The 17751-nt window shown below is 36.6% G+C and overlaps 1 protein-coding gene and 1 long non-coding RNA gene across 6 annotated transcripts in view; one reads left to right on the top strand and one right to left on the bottom strand.

Annotated features, from left to right (window-relative positions):
- The window catches only part of GSK3B (glycogen synthase kinase 3 beta), a 233450-nt gene that overhangs the window by 43007 nt on the left and 172692 nt on the right, over nt 1–17751 (bottom strand). For all 5 annotated transcript variants that reach the window (XM_021068182.2, XM_021068187.2, XM_021068185.2 and 2 more), the window contains 1 exon segment: nt 6940–7035. In XM_021068182.2, coding sequence (XP_020923841.1) covers nt 6940–7035 — 96 coding nt within the window.
- Nucleotides 9184–14604, top strand: LOC146397717 (uncharacterized). The gene is made up of 2 exons (XR_014824791.1): nt 9184–11546; nt 11872–14604. It is a non-coding gene; the product is annotated as an uncharacterized LOC146397717 (long non-coding RNA).

Genomic DNA, 17751 nt, shown 5'->3' with positions numbered 1-17751 from the left:
GGTGTAGGCCTGCAACTGTAGCTCTGATTCGACCCCTAGTTGGGAACTTATATATGCCACAGGTTGAGTCCTAAAAAAAAACAAAAAAAAAAAAACAAATGGTTAAGTCAAAGATGGATTTTTGTCTTATTTTTCAATATACCCTCAACTCCATCCTCTGCTCCCCACAACTCATCTTGAAACTTATGTCTTAGTATTTTTTCTTTTTTGTATTTTTCTTCTCACATATGAATTAACCACTCTAGTACCTGGATTTTATTATTTTATTTTTTTGTCTTTTTAGGGCCACACCCATGGCATATGGAGGTTCCCAGGCTAAGGGTCCAATCCAAGCTATAGCTGCCAGCCTATATCACAGTCACAGCAACATGGGATCCAAGCCATGTCTGTGACCTGCACCACAGCTCCTGGCAACACTGGATCCTTAACTCACTGATGGAGGTTAGGGATCAAACCCAAGTCCTAGTCGGGTTCATTAACCTCTGAGCCACGATGGGAACTCCTCTAGTACCTGGATTTTAATGTGCAAGAGTTTTCAAAGAAATGAGAGTAAAACAGCATAAATAGAAAAGTGAGATCTATTCACAAAGGAAAATGGATGTTAGAGAAGCAGTGATTATTCCAGTACTAACAAAGATGCTAGAGAACACAGTATATTTATGAGACACTTGATAATGTATTAGTGGAGAATAGTAGGCAGAGGGGGTTGAGTAATAATACAGAAATTGATTACCTAAGCAATTGAACAAAATGGATGGCAAGCTTAGGAACCAAGAGAAATTGCCAACACAGCTTAATGTTTTCTACAATACATGTGAGCAAAACAAGTAAGGTAAGAAAGACCAGAAAAAGTAGAGTGGACCTGAAAAAAAAAAAGTTGAACAGCAATTTTTGTTTTGTGCTTTCTAAGCCCTTCTAAAGGCATTTTTGGTAATGTGTGAAACTATAGTAAAAATAGGTACATTTACCAAGTGAAAAATCTTGTATTCAAAGGCTTAAGCAAAAAAAAAAAAAAAAAAAAGGATTATGAAGAGAGTCTTAAAAAAATACATACATACATATATATTTTTTGTTGTTGCTGTTGTTTAGCTTTAAGCATAGAGGATAATAGAAAATAATAACTAGTTCAGTTGGTCTGATTCCTTTGATGGCTGAAATGTCCTCAGAAGTCAATTTCCTGCTTATTTGATTAGCTAGTTGGAAATACTAGTATTTGTTTGTTTTATAGCATGTTCTAAGAAATCATGTAAGGATGGATTTTTGAAGATAATGCTTTTTGGGGTACTTAACCAAAGAGTCATGGTCCTCACATATACTACAGACACTTAACTATTAAGCAGACTATCATGTAGGCCAAAAAATTAGCAACAAACATTTTGAGGCAAATGAAATTCATTTTATTATTACTATTACAAAAGAGAAATCAGAAGCTTCTATAATACATATTGTATGATGTGGTTGGTACTACTAGAGTTATGCACTGGGAATAATCGTGTAGAGCTTGTATAATTAGACAATTTTTCACAGGAGAAGTGAGATTTGAGGTCTTGAGAAAAGGTCAAGACTTGGTAAGGAGAAAAGAAGAACATTCTAAATGAAAAAAAGACACTAGCAAGAGGCAGAAATGAATGTGGCTTCTCTAGGGAACAGTTAAGTGAACAGTTTGATTAGACCAAAAAATTCAGCATGACTGCATGATCCCTTCAAACTGAACAGGACACCTCTCTCATATGTACCTAACATATTAAATAGCCATAGTTCAGTTCAAAGAGACAGGACCCTTTGGATTCTTCTCTACTTCCTTCCACTAACCAGATATCATTTATGAATTCCATTACTCTAAAAGAATATGTAGATATCTGTGTTACCCAACTTCACAGGATTGTCTGTTACTGGAATAAAGGGGGAATACTTGTTTTAACTTTTAAACAAAATGTTAACAGAATCAGGTTCAAAATAGAGAATGAACATATATTTATTATATACTTATTACAATATAACCTTATTAGAAACCCATAATCCACCCTACCTAAGCACTAATAGGGCTGCACCTGCAGCATATCCAAGTTATTGGGCTAGGGGTCAAATTGGAGCTGAAGCTGCAGGCCTAAGCCATAGCCACAGCAACACTGGATCCAAGTGCATCTTTGACCTATGCCACAACTTGTGGCAACACCTTAATTTACTGAGTGAGGCCAGATACTGAACCTGCATCCTCAGTGATTCTAGTTTGGTTCTTAAGCCACTGAGCACAATGGGAATTCCCTGAATACTAAGCTTTTAAATTCATTGCCTAAATATATGCATTTATGGGTGGAAGAGCTGAAGACCTTGGGAAAGACTGGTTAACTGACTAGATGCCTCAAGAAAAACTAAAAGCAGGACAAAGAACTAAATCTCTTGCTTTCCTGGAAAGAAAAAGCAGAAATGATTAGGAATAGAGTGATAGGATAATCTGTCATCCAAACCCAGACAGTAAAGAGTGTGAAGGAACATGCAGTTGGGACTCTTGCCATGGGCATAGTAGTACATCAAATATTCTTAAAGGCAATGAGGAATCAGAGAAAAAAACTTAACAGGAGTAACAGTATCACATGTGCTTTTTTTTTGGCTGCACCTGTTGCATACAGAAGTTTCTGGGCCAGGGATTGAACCTGTCCCACAGCAGGGACAACGCTAGATCCTTAAACTGCTGCATCACAAGAGAACTCCAAGAGGACGTTTTAAGAAAGCTAACTTTGACAGTAATAGGGATGTGAAAGATAGGAAGGAGGGCAATCAGTTAGGAGGTAGGAGGTTGTTTTTAACAATTCTACAATATGATGATGGTCTAAACTAAAGTCAGGGCAGTGGATATAGAAAGGACAAATCATAGAACTACACTGGAAGTACAATCTTTACATTTATTCTAAACTAAAATGAAATAATCTTTTATATGCATACCTTATTTTCAAAAGGATCTGGAGAAAAAGACACAATGGCTAACTGTTACCTTACAAAAGAAAAAATCTTAAGTCACAAACAGTGGGAGCAGTGCTTAAACTGGATCCTTATTTCATGCCTAACAAACTGTATTTAACCAAATCTTCAAGTACTAAATGCAGAATTTAAGCTTCCTCTCTTCTTCCAACCAATCTCCAATCTCAATTTACTTTTGTTATCACTTCATTTTGCTTCCCATCAGGCTTTTTTCTTTTAGGCATACAGCATTCACCAAAGGGGAGGTATTTTTTCTCCCCACACTCACTCACAGTATTGGTCCCTGTTTCAAAACATTAATACATATTTCCATTACAACTTAAACCACAAATGCTTTTTCTTTTCTTGTTTTGTTCTCCAGGGCTGCACCTGAGGAACATGGAAGTTCCCAGGCTAGGGGTCTAATTGGAGCTGCAGCTGCTGGCCTATGCCACAGCCACAGCGACGTGGGATCTGAGCAGTGTCTGTGACCTACACCAGTGTCTGTGATGCCAAATCCTTAATCCACTGAGCGAGGCCAGGGATTGAACCCACATCCTCACGGATACTAGTCGGGTTCGTTACCATTGAGCCATGACACGAACTCCCACAAATGCTTTTTCAATGAATTTGGTTGTGCTGGCCATTAAGTAATAGTCAAGGGCATTTTACTGGATTTCTAAATTCTCAAGACTTCTGCCACAAATCACACTGAGACCATTTCATTTTTTTGTTCTTCTGCTTTCTATCTTACATATCTGAATACTCTCACCTCAATGTTTCCACAGAAAACATTTTTGTTCTTGATTTTTATGTCTGCCTACTTTTTTGAGACTAAAACTCCTAGTTCTGGGGAAATAGTTGTACTACATACACTACAGCACAGGTAACAAAGGTTTACATGCTCACAGCTTCAGGAAACAGGGCTAAAGTGGGTTTTAACAAAAGACCTCAATAAAAACAAAGTAGCTTTTTGTCTCCAACTGCCATTTACCTGCCCATCAAAGGAAAAAAGTTCTCCAGAGAACAACATTTTGTATGTTTAAAAATAACTCCACTGGCTGCCTAGCAAAAGAAAGCTTTTCTCAACTTGGTGTCCACTATCATAACAGAGGGAGAGGGGAACAAGATCCTTCTAGTAATTTAAAATTTATTTTCATTTTGATAGTAACTAATTTTTTAAAATCAATATGAGTATATTCTGGATCATCTAGATGACAAAGTAGTGGTTTGGAATTTCTGAGTCTAAATTTGGTTTTGTGTTTACAACCACAATAACACCAACCTATATTTGTGCACTGAGAAAGTGATATAAATGTACAATTATACAATAAATGCATTTGTACCAAGTGAGAACCAAATTACGTCACATATATGAATGAAGAATTCACAGGCATTTGAAGAGACAAAGAAGGTGGGAGAATTTGAGTTATTATTCTACACATGGTACAGGAATGGAAACCCACGTAAAACAAATAAAAGGGATTTTTTTTTTTTTGGGAGGGCATACCTGAGGCATATGGAAGTTCCCAGGCTGAGGAGTAGAATCAGAGCTAGAGCTGCCAGCCTAGGCCACAGACACAGCAACTCAGGATCCGAGCTGTGTCTGTGACTTACACCACAGCTCATGGCAATGCCAGATCCTTGACCCACTGAGCGAGGACTGGAATGGAACCTACATCCTCATGGACACTAATCATGGATACTAGTTGGGTTCGTTTCCACCACACCACAATAGGAACTCCAAATAAAAGGGCTTTGTATAGATTATTCAAGTTTGAAAAACATTAACATGTGATATAGAAACATCAAGAACACACAAGAGAAAAGAAAGGTACAAAGTATGCAAATTCATCACAAATCTTCTGTTGCCTGGTAATTATAATAGATCATTCCTTGAGGAAAATGCAGAATATGACACAAACTAATAATGGTGGCAGTCTTGATTTAAAAAAAAAAAAGGATAAGGGCTGCTAAATAAGATCTCATGCCTTCATTTCAGCATTATGTTGCTCAGAAACTCTGTATCAGGGGGTCATGTGATGAACACTTAGATTAGATTAAACCCAAAAGAGCTTTTCTTTTCTTTTTCTTCCCCCCACCCCCTCCACTTTTTAGAGCTGTACCCATGACATATGAAGTTCCTGGGCTAGAGGTCAAATTGGAGCTGCAGCTGCTGGCAATAACCACAGCCACAGTCATGCAGGATCTGAGCCATGTCTGCGACCTACACCATACCTCCCGGCAATGCTGGTTCCTTAACCCACTGAGCGAGGCCAGAGATTGAACCTGCATCATGGATATTAGCCAGGTTCATCACTGCTGAGCCACAACAGGAACTCTTTACTTTTCTTTCTTCATAACAAATAACATGCTTTATTAAAGAAAATAGGGAAATATGGAAAAGGAGAAAAAGAAAATAAAATCACCTACACTCTTCTTACCCAACCTACTGTTGGCATTTTGGAGTATTTCCCTGTATTAATTCAATACACCGAATTTTCTTTGCTTTTTGTTTCCCTTTAACATGGCTGAAATCATAGTATACTACAAATCACTTACTGTAAACACTTCAACTTGGAGTAACTTTGCTGGATGCAAACTGCAACGCAGCCTCTAAATCCAAATAGACCATGTAGGATTCTCTGAGTTTAGAACCAGTGAGAGACCCTAAATATCTTCTGATCCAGAGTCAAAACAAACTGTAATTAAAAAGATCAAAGAGGAAACTATCTTGATCAGAGAAAGCTACAATCTATAATTCTGGCACCCAAAATACTACTAAGGTCTTTGATTCTAAATAATAAATTATTAGTAAGAAGAGGATTATCTGAAGGTGAGGTGAAGAGAAGTGAATATAGTGATAACTTGAAGGAAAGTAACTTGCATCATAATACAAGTTAGAGAGAGAGATACTTCGAATCTGGGATGTAAATTATTGCACCTATGGCTATAAACTACTTCACCTCTTATTGGCTTTGTCACAGCTACCTATGGAATCGTGTATAAGTCATTTGGTATGTTTAGCTAGAGTATGGGAATCTGTAAAATGAGTGATCCACTCTAGTATAAACCCTATTGAGATTCTTTTAAACTGATACGAAAACATCTTTTTCATAAAATCTCTCTAAAATCATTTCAATTAAGTATCAAAGCAAAAAATAAAAAGTTTTCTTCTAAGTTAGTACTTATGCTCTTAGAATTGATTCCATCTAAATGCTGAGGTTAGGCATTTCCAATGACTAGTACATCCTGTTGACCTATCAATTGCTTTCAATGTATACTCTTAGTAAGATCAAGTCATTATTTTATTCCTGTTCCCAAAACACAAACAGGAAAGTAAATGAGAAGAAAAACACAAAATGCCATCTATAGGGAGTCCTGTTGTAGCTCAGTGGTAACGAACCCAACTAGTATTCATGAGGACGAGGATTTGATTCCTGGTATCACTCAGTGGATTAAGGATCTGGCGTTGCCATATGCCATACATACAGCCTTAAAAAGCAAAAAAACCATCTACAATAAGATCTCTGTATTAATAGTTTAAAAAGAGAATAAAAAATATATATAAAATGTACATCTTCATATGCCATATGGTATTGAACCCCTAACTATGTAAAGGTATAAGCACCTCTATGTAAAGAAATTACTTCTGAATTTTAAGTAGCCAAAATTTATATACAGGATCCTGCTCCTAATCAAATTCTTTATTTGACTGCTACATATATGTACTACCCCCGCCCTATAAATAAAAACCCAAGCTGGAAACTTTCTACAGGAAGTCAATGAGGATGAAACTATATGCAGTCAAAGAAAAACTGAAGTACAACTACACAACTACTTTTATTTGCAGAAGTGCTATTGCACTTTTTACTCTGGCAGCTATCTAGTCTCAAAATAGTTTAATTTAAGAACAAGGAGAAAACCAAATACTAGTTAACTACTGGTTAATGCGCTTTTAAAAAACTCTTTTTGACTTACCTTAGTCCAAGGATGTGCCTTAATTTGAGGGAATTTGAATTCTGTGTAGTTTGGGTTCATTTCTCTAATTTGCTCCCTTGTTGGTGTCCCTAGGACCTGCATAAAGAAAGCATGTTATTGTCATATTTTTCTTCACACTTTCAAATAGTCTTTATGTTTTAATGTATTGGATTCTCTGGAAAAAGGAATTCCAAAGTTGTAAAATATGTTAACTCATTAAATAAAGCAAACGTTACAAAATATTTTAATTTCTGACTACAGAACCCATGCTACACTATCCTCTAGACTTTTACGATAATAATAGTGTTAAATCAGGGTTGTAAAATAAAGATAACTCCAAAATATTCAAGTAAAAATCAGGTATCTTCATTTTGTCTAGAAAAACAATTCATTGCAATGACGGCATGTGAAATGAAAATATCTTTTATCCATTTAGTAAAGTAAGCCAAAAGTTTTATTAGCAATGAATAAATATGAGACTCTTATTCAAACATGGTCATCAATAATCCCATTCAATCACTGAATAATAAGTGAGTATCTCCATGTACCAGGAACCACACCATGAAGTATGAAGGATACAAAGAACAAGAGGTTTCCTCTATGAAAAACTTACATATTTGTGTGCGGCAAAAAGTTTAACTATAATACAAGATGAAAATATCAAATACTTCATTGACTCCAGAGCTGTATTAGGCACTAGACAAGGAAAATATATGGATGTGGCTGCACAAAACAGGTGTTGGGAAGAAATATCAAAAAATAAAAGGAGCACTTTAAAGAAAGATGGCATTTATGACCCATCTTTATAACTCTAGGGCCTGGTATAAAACAAGTTTGTTGAAATAAAATATCAAGTCATTTACGATTCAAGCATAACTTCACAGAAGGAATAGAATGTAATGATTAAGTACTTGATTTGTGGTGAATAATCAGGGCAAAGTAAGAGTTGTTTCTAATTCTCTAGACTTCATTACAACTTCAGAACTTAAAATATTAAGTTCTATTTCTCAAAAGACACTTTTAAGAAAACAAAAGTCAAGACTGAGAAAACATTTGCAAAACATATTCAAAGGACTTGTATCTTGAATACACTAAGACTCTTTATAATTCAAAAAAGGTTTGAATTACAGACAATAAAGACAATGCAATAAAATGGGCAAAAGATATGACCTGACACTTCACCAAAGACACAGAGATGGCAAATAAGCATATGAAAAGATGATCAACATTACTGACCATTATGGAAATGCTAATTGAAACTATAAGATAACCACCTACTAAAAATCTAAAATGAAAAGGACTGATTTTATATACATAATAAGTGTTGGTGAGAATGTAGAGCAACTGAAACTCTCATCCAGTTCTGGTGGAATTGTTAAAGAGTTAAATATATACTCATCATTCTCACTCCTAGGTATTTACCCAAGAGAACCAAAAGAATGTGTCCATACAAAGACTTGGATACTAATGTGCATAGTATCTTTTTGCAACTGCCAGTAAATGGGTATAACTCAAATGTCCACGAACAAATGGTAGTATATTCATACAATGGAATACTACTCAGTTAAAAAGAAAATGAATAATTATACAGAGCAAATGAAGCCAGACCAAAAAAAGTATCTATTGTATAGCTTAATTCATATGGAATTCTAGAAAATTTTGTGCCTATAGTGACAGAAAGAAGATAAAAGGTTCTGAGGGAGTGGAGGAAAGCATTATAAAGAGGTACTAGGAAATTTTCCAGTTATATTTCCAGCTATACAACTTTCTTTCCTTCTTGTAGTCAAACTTCAGCTTTACAGAGAGAAGGTGTAATTAGGAAGGGAAATCTCTGGTCTCTATGGATGTAGCTATCAGACATTTATAATTCAGGAATTATCTATACTTAAAAAAATATGAAGGCTAAAAGGAATCTTAGCTTTTATTTTTAAATAATAAAGCAAGCCCTTACATTCTGTACTAGACCCTTGATGAAGTGTGTATGTGTGAAAATATTGGGAAAAAGGGAAAGGAGTGGGAAAAAAAAGAGAGTGAAATTTTTGATACTTCTGCCCCCTAAATGCAACGCCATTTGATTCTTTTTTTTTTCTTTTGTCTTTTTGTCTTTTCTAGGGAGGCACCTGAGGCATGTAGAAGTTCCCAGGCTAGTGGTCAAATCAGAGCTGGAGCCACTGGCCTATGCCAGAACCAGAGCAATGCGGGATCCAAGCTGCGTCCGTGACCTACACCACAGGTCACAGCAACGCCGGATCCTTAACCCACTGAGCAAGATCAGGGATCGAACCCGTAACCTCATCGTTCCTAGTCGGATTCGTTAACCACTGAGCCACGACAGGAACTCCCATTTGATTCTTTTAAGTGCTAAAGAAAAATAACAACCTAACCAAAGCCATTTCTGACAAACCCACAGCAAATATAATCCTCAATGGGGAAAAACTGAAAGCCTTCTCACTCAAATCTGGAACAAGACAGGGATGCCCACTCTCTCCACTGCTATTCAACATAGATTTGGAAGTCCTAGCCACAGCAATTAGACAAACACAAGAAATCAAAGGCATCCATATAGGAAGAGAAGAGATCAAACTGTCACTGTATGCAGATGACATGATACTATACATAGAAAACCCGAAGGACTCAACCCCAAAAATACTTGAACTGATTAATAAGTTCAGCAAAGTAGCAGGATATAAGATTAACATTCAGAAATCAGTCACATTTCAGTATCCTAACAATGAAATATTAGAAAAGAAATACAAAAATACAATACCTTTCAAAATTGCACCTCACAAAATCAAATACCTTGGAGTACACCTGACCAAGGAGGTAAAGGACTTATATGCCAAGAACTATAAAACTTTAATCAAAGAAATCAAAGAAGATGTAAAGAAATGGAAAGATATTCCATATTCATGGATTAGAAAAATCAACATTGTAAAAATGGCCATACTACCCAAAGCAATCTACAGATTCAATGCAATCCCTATCAAATTACCCAGGACATTTTTCACAGAACTAGAACAAACAATCCAAACATTTATAGGGAACAACAAAAGACCCAGAATCGCCAAAGCAATCCTGGGAAACAAAAACCAAGCAGGAGGCATCACTCTCCCAGACTTCAAGAAATACTACAAAGCCACAGTCATCAAAACAGTGTGGTACTGATATCAGAACAGACGGACAGACCAATGGAACAGAATAGAGAACTCGGAAATAAACCCTGACACCTATGGTCAATTAATCTTTGACAAGGGAGGCAAGAACATAAAATGTGAAAAAGAAAGTCTATTCAGCAGGCATTGCTGGGAAACCTGGACAGCTGCATGCAAAGCAATTAAATTAGAACACACCCTCACACCGTGCACAAAAATAAACTCAAAATGGCTGAAAGACTTAAATAAAGACAGGACACCATCAAACTCCTAGAAGAAAACATAGGCAAAACACTCTCTGACATCAACATCATGAATATTTTCTCAGGTCAGTCTTCCAAAGCAATAGAAATTAGAGCAAAAATAAACCCATGGGACCTCATCAAACTGAAAAGCTTTTGCACAGCAAAGGAAACCCAAAAGAAAACAAAAAGACAACTTACAGAATGGGAGAAAATAGTTTCAAACGATGCAATGGACAAGGGCTTAATCTCTAGAATATATAAACAACTTACACAACCCAACAGCAAAAAAGCCAATCGACCAATGGAAAAATGGGCAAAAGACCTGAATAGACTGTTCTCCAAGGAAGATATACAGATGGCCAACAAACACATGAAAAAATGCTCAACATCTCTGATTATTAGAGAAATGCAAATCAAACTACCACGAGATACCACCTCACACCAGTCAGAATGGCCATCATTAATAAGTCCACAAATAACAAGTGCTGGAGGGGCTGTGGAGAAAAGGGAACCCTCCTGCACTGTTGGTGGGAATGTAAACTGGTACAGCCACTATGGAGAACAGTTTGGAGATACCTTAGAAATCTATACATAGAACTTCCATATGACCCTGCAGTCCCACTCTTGGGCATATGTCCGGACAAAACTCTACTCAAAAGAGACACATGCACCTGCATGTTCATTGCAGCACTATTCACAATAGCCAGGATATGGAAACAACCCAAATGTCCATCAACAGATGATTGGATTCGGAACATGTGGTATATATACAAAATGGAATACTACTCAGCCATAAAAAAGAATGACATAATGCCATTTGCAGCAACATGGATGGAACTAGAGACTCTCATACTGAGTGAAATGAGTCAGAAAGACAAAGACAAATACCATATGATAGCACTTATAACTGGAATCTAATATCCAGCACAAATGAACTTCTCCACAGAAAAGAAAATCATGGACTTGGAGAATAGACTTGTGACTGCCCAACAGGAGAGGGAGGGAGTGGGAGGGATCAGGAGCTTGGGGTTATCAGATACAACTTAGGATAGATTTACAAGGAGATCCATTGAGAACTATGTCTAGATACTCATATTGCAACAGAACAAAGGGTGGGAAAAAAAAATGTATACATGTAAGAGTAACTTGATCCCCATGCTGTACAGCAGGGAAAAAAATAAAAAAATAAAATAAAGAAAGAAAGAAAGGAGTTCCCGTCGTGGCGCAGTGGTTAACGAATCCGACTAGGAACCATGAGGTCGCGGGTTCGGTCCCTGCCCTTGCTCAGTGGGTTAACGATCCGGCGTTGCCGTGAGCTGTGGTGTAGGTCGCAGACGCGGCTCGGATCCCGAGTTGCTGTGGCTCTGGCGTAGGCCGGTGGTTACAGCTCCGATTCAACCCCTAGCCTGGGAACCTCCATATGCCGCGGGAGCGGCCCAAGAAATAGCAACAACAGCAACAACAACAACAACAGACAAAAAGACAAAAGACAAAAAAAAAAAAAAAAAAAAAAAAAAAAAAAAAAAGAAAGAAAGAAAGAAAGAAAAATAACAGCAATGATGTGGAAAAAAGTATCTAAAAATGCATACCTTCAATGATGATACAATCCACTAATCCCATTTTAAGGAGTATATATACAACATTGTAGACAAAAGCACAAATTCAAAAATAGAATTAATAAATAAATAGTGATATAGTCATACAATGGTAAACTAATTGGCAAGGAAAATAAATGAACTAGGGCAACACATAGCTTATGGATGAATCTCATGCAGCGGTTAAGTTTTCATTCAATAATGAATACATACATTATAACTGTCTTACATAAAGTTTAAAAACAAGCAACACTAAACTTACATTTTAGTTTAGATAGAAAAACTAAATCAAAAGCAAGGGTATATTCACTAGAAAAATCAAGCAGATTATTTAGCTTAATAAAGTGGATGTAGCAAGAGTGAGTGGGATGAGTGTAAGTAGTTCCTCTAATTCTTTTTTTTGGCTGCAAACGTGGCATGTGGAAGTTCCTGGGCCAGGGATCCAACTCGCGCCACAGCAACAACCGTGGCTGCTACAGAGACAATGCCGGATCCTTAACCCACTGTGCCACAAGAGAACTCCAAATTGTAATTCTTAGCAGGAATGGTAGTTACATGGATATTCACTTTATTATTATGCTTAAAACAATACATTTCAATATCTTTTTGTATTACAGTATGTTTCACAATAAACAAAATGATGCTTAAGAAATGCCCACTCAAATATTTTTGTGTGTGTGCCGTCTTCTTATATTTATTCATTACTTTGTTAATACAAGGCATGGTCCTAACTCCTTACAAACTAGTAAGAATGCCAAAAGAAATGAGGACTGTATGCTGTCCATTAGTAAATGCATCTTTTTACTGCATGGGTGAATGGATATCATGTGAACTTAGCCATTTTGCTGATTTTCCCATAATTACACACTGTGTAATGAAAAGGTAGGATGCTCCTTGAAGTGAATGTTCTAATTCTTATATGTTTTTTATTATAACCTAAGACTATTCCCAGTGGAAGTAAATTTGTGAAATATACAATAAAACAACTGGGAAACATACGACATATACATAAGGTCTGATAAATATACAAATTTTAATAATTTTACATGAAAGCAAGAAGGTATATACTATGTGTGCATATGTGTATTCACTCCCATATTCTCCCTGAACTCATTTTCTCACAGCCACTTGGAGCTAAACATTTATCCAAAATTTTATACATGAAAAATTTCAAACAGGAGAAAAGTTGTCTTTTTTCTTAATGGTGGAAAACACCTCCTCTTATACCAACTACCTCAATTCTATGATTAATATTTTACCATATTTGGTACATCACATTTCTATCCTTCTATCTATATATGGATCTACCTTATTTTTTGATGCATCTGAAAGTCAGTTACAGACATGAGTACATGTCCACATACATACAGTTAACTAAGATTCAATATTTATGACCTTTTAATCTAAGCATTTTTTACACATCTAGAATCCTCCTTCAATATATACTATTGCATGGATACGAAAAATTTTTTTACTACAATGGGAAATAATCCCCCCCCAACATACTTTTTGTTTGTACCCACAGCATATGGAAGTTCCTGGGCCAGGGATAAAATCCGAGTCACATATGCAACCTATACAACAGCTGCAGCAATGCCAGATCTTAACTCATTGTGTAGCATTGGGGATTAAATCCACACTGCCACAGAGACAATGCTGGATCCTTAACCCACTGTGTCACATAATCACTCTGATGAATATTTATAATATAAAAAGATTCTTAATTATACTTATAATGGGTGGTCAGGATTTAACTGTGTTCCTTACTGTCAAAATGTGGATATTTGTGACTTTTAAGAAACTTAATTACTAAGTAGCAAATGGAATCAATAACATAATCATTATCAATTATTTTTTTTCTTTTTTTTTGCTTTTTAGGGCTGCACATGCAGCATACGGAAGTTTCCAGGCTAGGGACTGAATTGGAGCTGCAGCTGCTGGCCTATACCACAGCTCACAGCAACGCCAGATATTTAACCCACTGAACAAGGTCAGGGATCACACCCACGTCCTCATGGATACCAGTTGGGTTTATTACCGCTAAGCCACAACAAGAACTCCATATTTTTTTTTTCATTTTTTCAATGTTTTATTAAGTATAGTTGATTTACAAGGTTGTGATAATGTCTGCTGTGCAACAAAGTGATCTTGTTATACATACCCACACATCAATTCTCTTTCGGATTCTTTTCCCACACAGATTATCAGAGAATATTGGGTAGAGTCCTCTGTGCTATATAGCAGGTCCCCACCGGCCAATCATTCCATATACTTCAGTGTGCCTATGTCAGTTCTAAACCCCTGGTCCATCTCTGCCCTCACCACCTCTTTCTTTTGGTAACCACAAGTTTTTCAAAGTCTGTGAATCTGTTTCATTCTGCAAGTAAGTTCTTTGTATACATTTTTTAGATTCTACATGCAAGTGGTATCATTATGATGTTTGTCTTTCACTAACTTCACTTAGTATGATAATTTCTAGGTCCATCCTTGCATTATCAATCAGTAAAAAGCAATTAACCAAATAATCTAGCATGTCATCACAAAGTGGCAACGGAAATCTTATTCCTTTGTTACACATGACCTTGAACCACTAAGATGGGGAAACAAGGATTCTAATGTCACAGTCTGTTCTATATTTAATTTCTCTTGCCAAGCATTCAACTACTATAATAATTTCTCCAATATTTTTTCTTCTCATTTTTAAATCTTAAAACTACATTCTCCCAAGGCTGGCTAATAGAGATGTAAAGTAGATGGGAGAGCCACCAGTCCAGAGGTCAGCAAACTTTTTTTTTTAAGGGCCATAGAGTATATATGTTAGACTTTGTGGCCCACAGATCCTCTGCCACTAGTCAACTGTACAACTGTTACGCAAATCAGACATAATAAAGTTTTATTTGCAAAAATAGGCAGCAGACTTCATTTGGTCCCTAGATCCTAGTGGCAACTGTTGATATAGTCTAAACATTTTTAGGGATGAGAAAAACTAATGCCCAGAAAGAGCAACTTTTCAGAGGTCAGGGCTAATCAGAAGCAGTGCTAGAACATAATTTCAATCTCATCACTGGCAACCCAATTTCAGTAGATGGTTTTGAGGTATCTGTTTACTGACTTGGAGGACAAACAATTTAAGTTTTTTTACTTTGGCAGTTGTGAAAAATGTTGCTATTAAGTAAGAAGGAATAGAGCTATAAGAGAAAACAGCATTTAAGATATTCAAGAAGAACCTGGGGGAGTTGTCTACCAAGTGGTGGATATTAAGCATGTCATTTAGAAGAGAGTTTGAGGGTAGAGAAACACCTGCTGCAGAGGTGCTGGGCAGCTGTGAGAATAACAGAAGAAGAGTGCCACAGATGGGGACTCAAAAGACACAAACACATGGAAAAAGGGAAGTTTTAAAAGAAGGCTGTGACAAAAGTCTGAGAGATTGGAAGAGGTCCCACAGACGATGATACCAGGGAGGACTAGGAAAGTAAACATTTAAAGGACAGAGAGGTACAAATCTGACACAACAAGCCTAAGTAAAATAAAGCCCCAGAAGTGCTTGCTAATGTTGGCCATGAAGACTTTCTTTCTGACCCTGGTGAGATCAGTCATGAGAAGAGCAAGCAGACCATAATCATCTGAAATGAGTAAGTAAAGATAGCACATATAAGTCTCTTTTTAAGAAGCACATCAGTGAGGGAAAGAAGAAAACAAAAAAAATATTTGACTAACGAGTATGAAAAAATTCTGTGCTAAGTATATTAATTTTCTCACTTAAAATTTATAGATACTCTGGAGTTCTTGCTGTGGTGCAGCAAGTAAGGAATCTGACTATGGAGGTGCAGGTTTGATGCCCAGCCTGGGGCAGTGGGTTAAAGGATCTGGTATTGCTGCAGCTGTGGCTATGATTGGCTCCCTGGCCCAGGAACTTCTACATGCTGCAGGTGTGGCCAAAAAAACAAAAAGAAAAGAAAAAGAAAAATCACTTTCTTACACTCTATTGGTTGTACCACAAAATAAAATCTGAATCCTTTAGCGTTGTGCAGGATATATTCAGATTTTATAAGATCACAAGGGTAGGAGTTCCCTTTGTGGCTCAGTGGTTAATGAACCTGACTAGTATCCCTGAGGACATGGGTTCAATCCTTGGTCTTGCTCAGGGGTTAAGGATCTGGCATTGCTGTGAGCTGTGGTGTAGGTCACAGAAGTGGTTCGGGTCCTGAGTTGCTATGGCTGTGGCGTAGGCCGGCGGCTACACCTCCAATTCAATGACCCCTAGCATGGGAACCTCCATATGTTGCAGGCGCAGCCCTCAAAAGACAGAAAAAAAAAAAAAAATCACAAGGGTATAGTTAAATGTTAAACCAAAAAAGTTACTCTTCTTGACAACTTAAAAAAAAATGATTTAAATAAAATATCCCCATACCATGGGTAATTCAACTAAATAAAAGTATCTTGAACTGTTATTATCAAGAATTATAGATCTTAGGCAAGAATAGAACAATACGAAGAAATATAGGCATCTAACTGGCTAAACAAGATCAAAAAGTGCAACAAATACCAAACCTGTTTTATAAATTTTTATAAAAATTCTTTTAATAACTTAGAAATTTTGATAAATCACATTCAGGTTCCTTTATCTGTAGATTTTCACTATAAGTCCCATGTTTACTCATGCCTAAGTATATCTGCAATACCAAATACATGAGTTTAGTATTTTCCTAGTGGTTGTTCCACATTTATAAAACTTTGACTGGACTGTTAAATGATGGGCAAGTTCTTTGGATGTGCACATTGTAAGTAATTTTATTGCCTAGAATTTTTAATCTCAAGGCCTGAGTAACAGAAACCATTGTTAGAGAACTGCTTTGGGTATAAATATCATGCTTATCTAAAAGAGAGGCATAACTACTTTAAGGTGTTCTAATGTAAACTAAAAGCCTTATATAACACAGTGCAATTCTGTAAAACTTTGCATCAGTAGTTCAATACTTTTGGAATGTCATGCATAGGCTTGTACTACTTAAAAAAAAAAAAAAAAGACAGTATTATGGACTTCTGCTTCTAATCGTTACTAAGTAACCGATACCAGAATTGCCCTCCAAGTATAAACAAATAGAAAACTGACTAAATACTCCTTAAAAAAGAAGGTAAATATGACCCAAGCGTGTGGGGGGGGGGGCACAGGGAAATGAGTCAATAGTCATGGATCCAAAAATGACAGAGATGATAGAATTGACAAATAAAGACTATAAAACAATTATAATGAGAAGACAAAAGAATCAGAGTAATTAATTGTACAGTTGATAAATATGATACGGATGTCTAGAGACTCTAATACTAAGTGAAGTAAGTCAGAAAGAGAAAGACAAATACTCTATCACTTATATCTGACGTCTAATATATGGCACAAATGAACCTATCTACAGAAAAGAAACAAACTCATGGACTTGGAGAACAGACTGGTTGCCAAGGAAGAGGGGGAGGGAGTGGGAGGGTCTGGGAGTCTGGGGTTAGTAGATGCAAACTATTGCATTTGGAGTGGATAAGCATTGTTATCCTGCTGTATAGCACAGGGATATCTAGTCACTTATGATGGAACATAATAGAGGATAATGTGAGAAAAAGAATGTAGTATGTATGACTGGGTCACTGTGCTCTACAGCAGAAACTGACAGAACACTGTAAATCCACTATAATAGAAAAAATAAAAATCTTAAAAAAAAGAGAAAAATATGAGGTGTGGGAGTTCTTAATGTGGCACAGCAAAAACGAATCCGACTAGCATCCATGAGGAAGTGGGTTTGATTCCTGGTCTCACTCAGTGTGTCAGGG

The sequence above is a fragment of the Sus scrofa genome, chromosome 13 (genome assembly GCF_054392235.1).
Source record: "Sus scrofa isolate SSC_HxYL_T2T_F1_AM1 chromosome 13, Sscrofa_HxYL_maternal_Yorkshire_Landrace_v2.0, whole genome shotgun sequence".
In the NCBI taxonomy this organism is placed as follows: domain Eukaryota; kingdom Metazoa; phylum Chordata; class Mammalia; order Artiodactyla; family Suidae; genus Sus; species Sus scrofa.
Note: the sequence above shows the minus strand (reverse complement) of the source record. Positions and strands in the feature narration are given on the sequence as shown.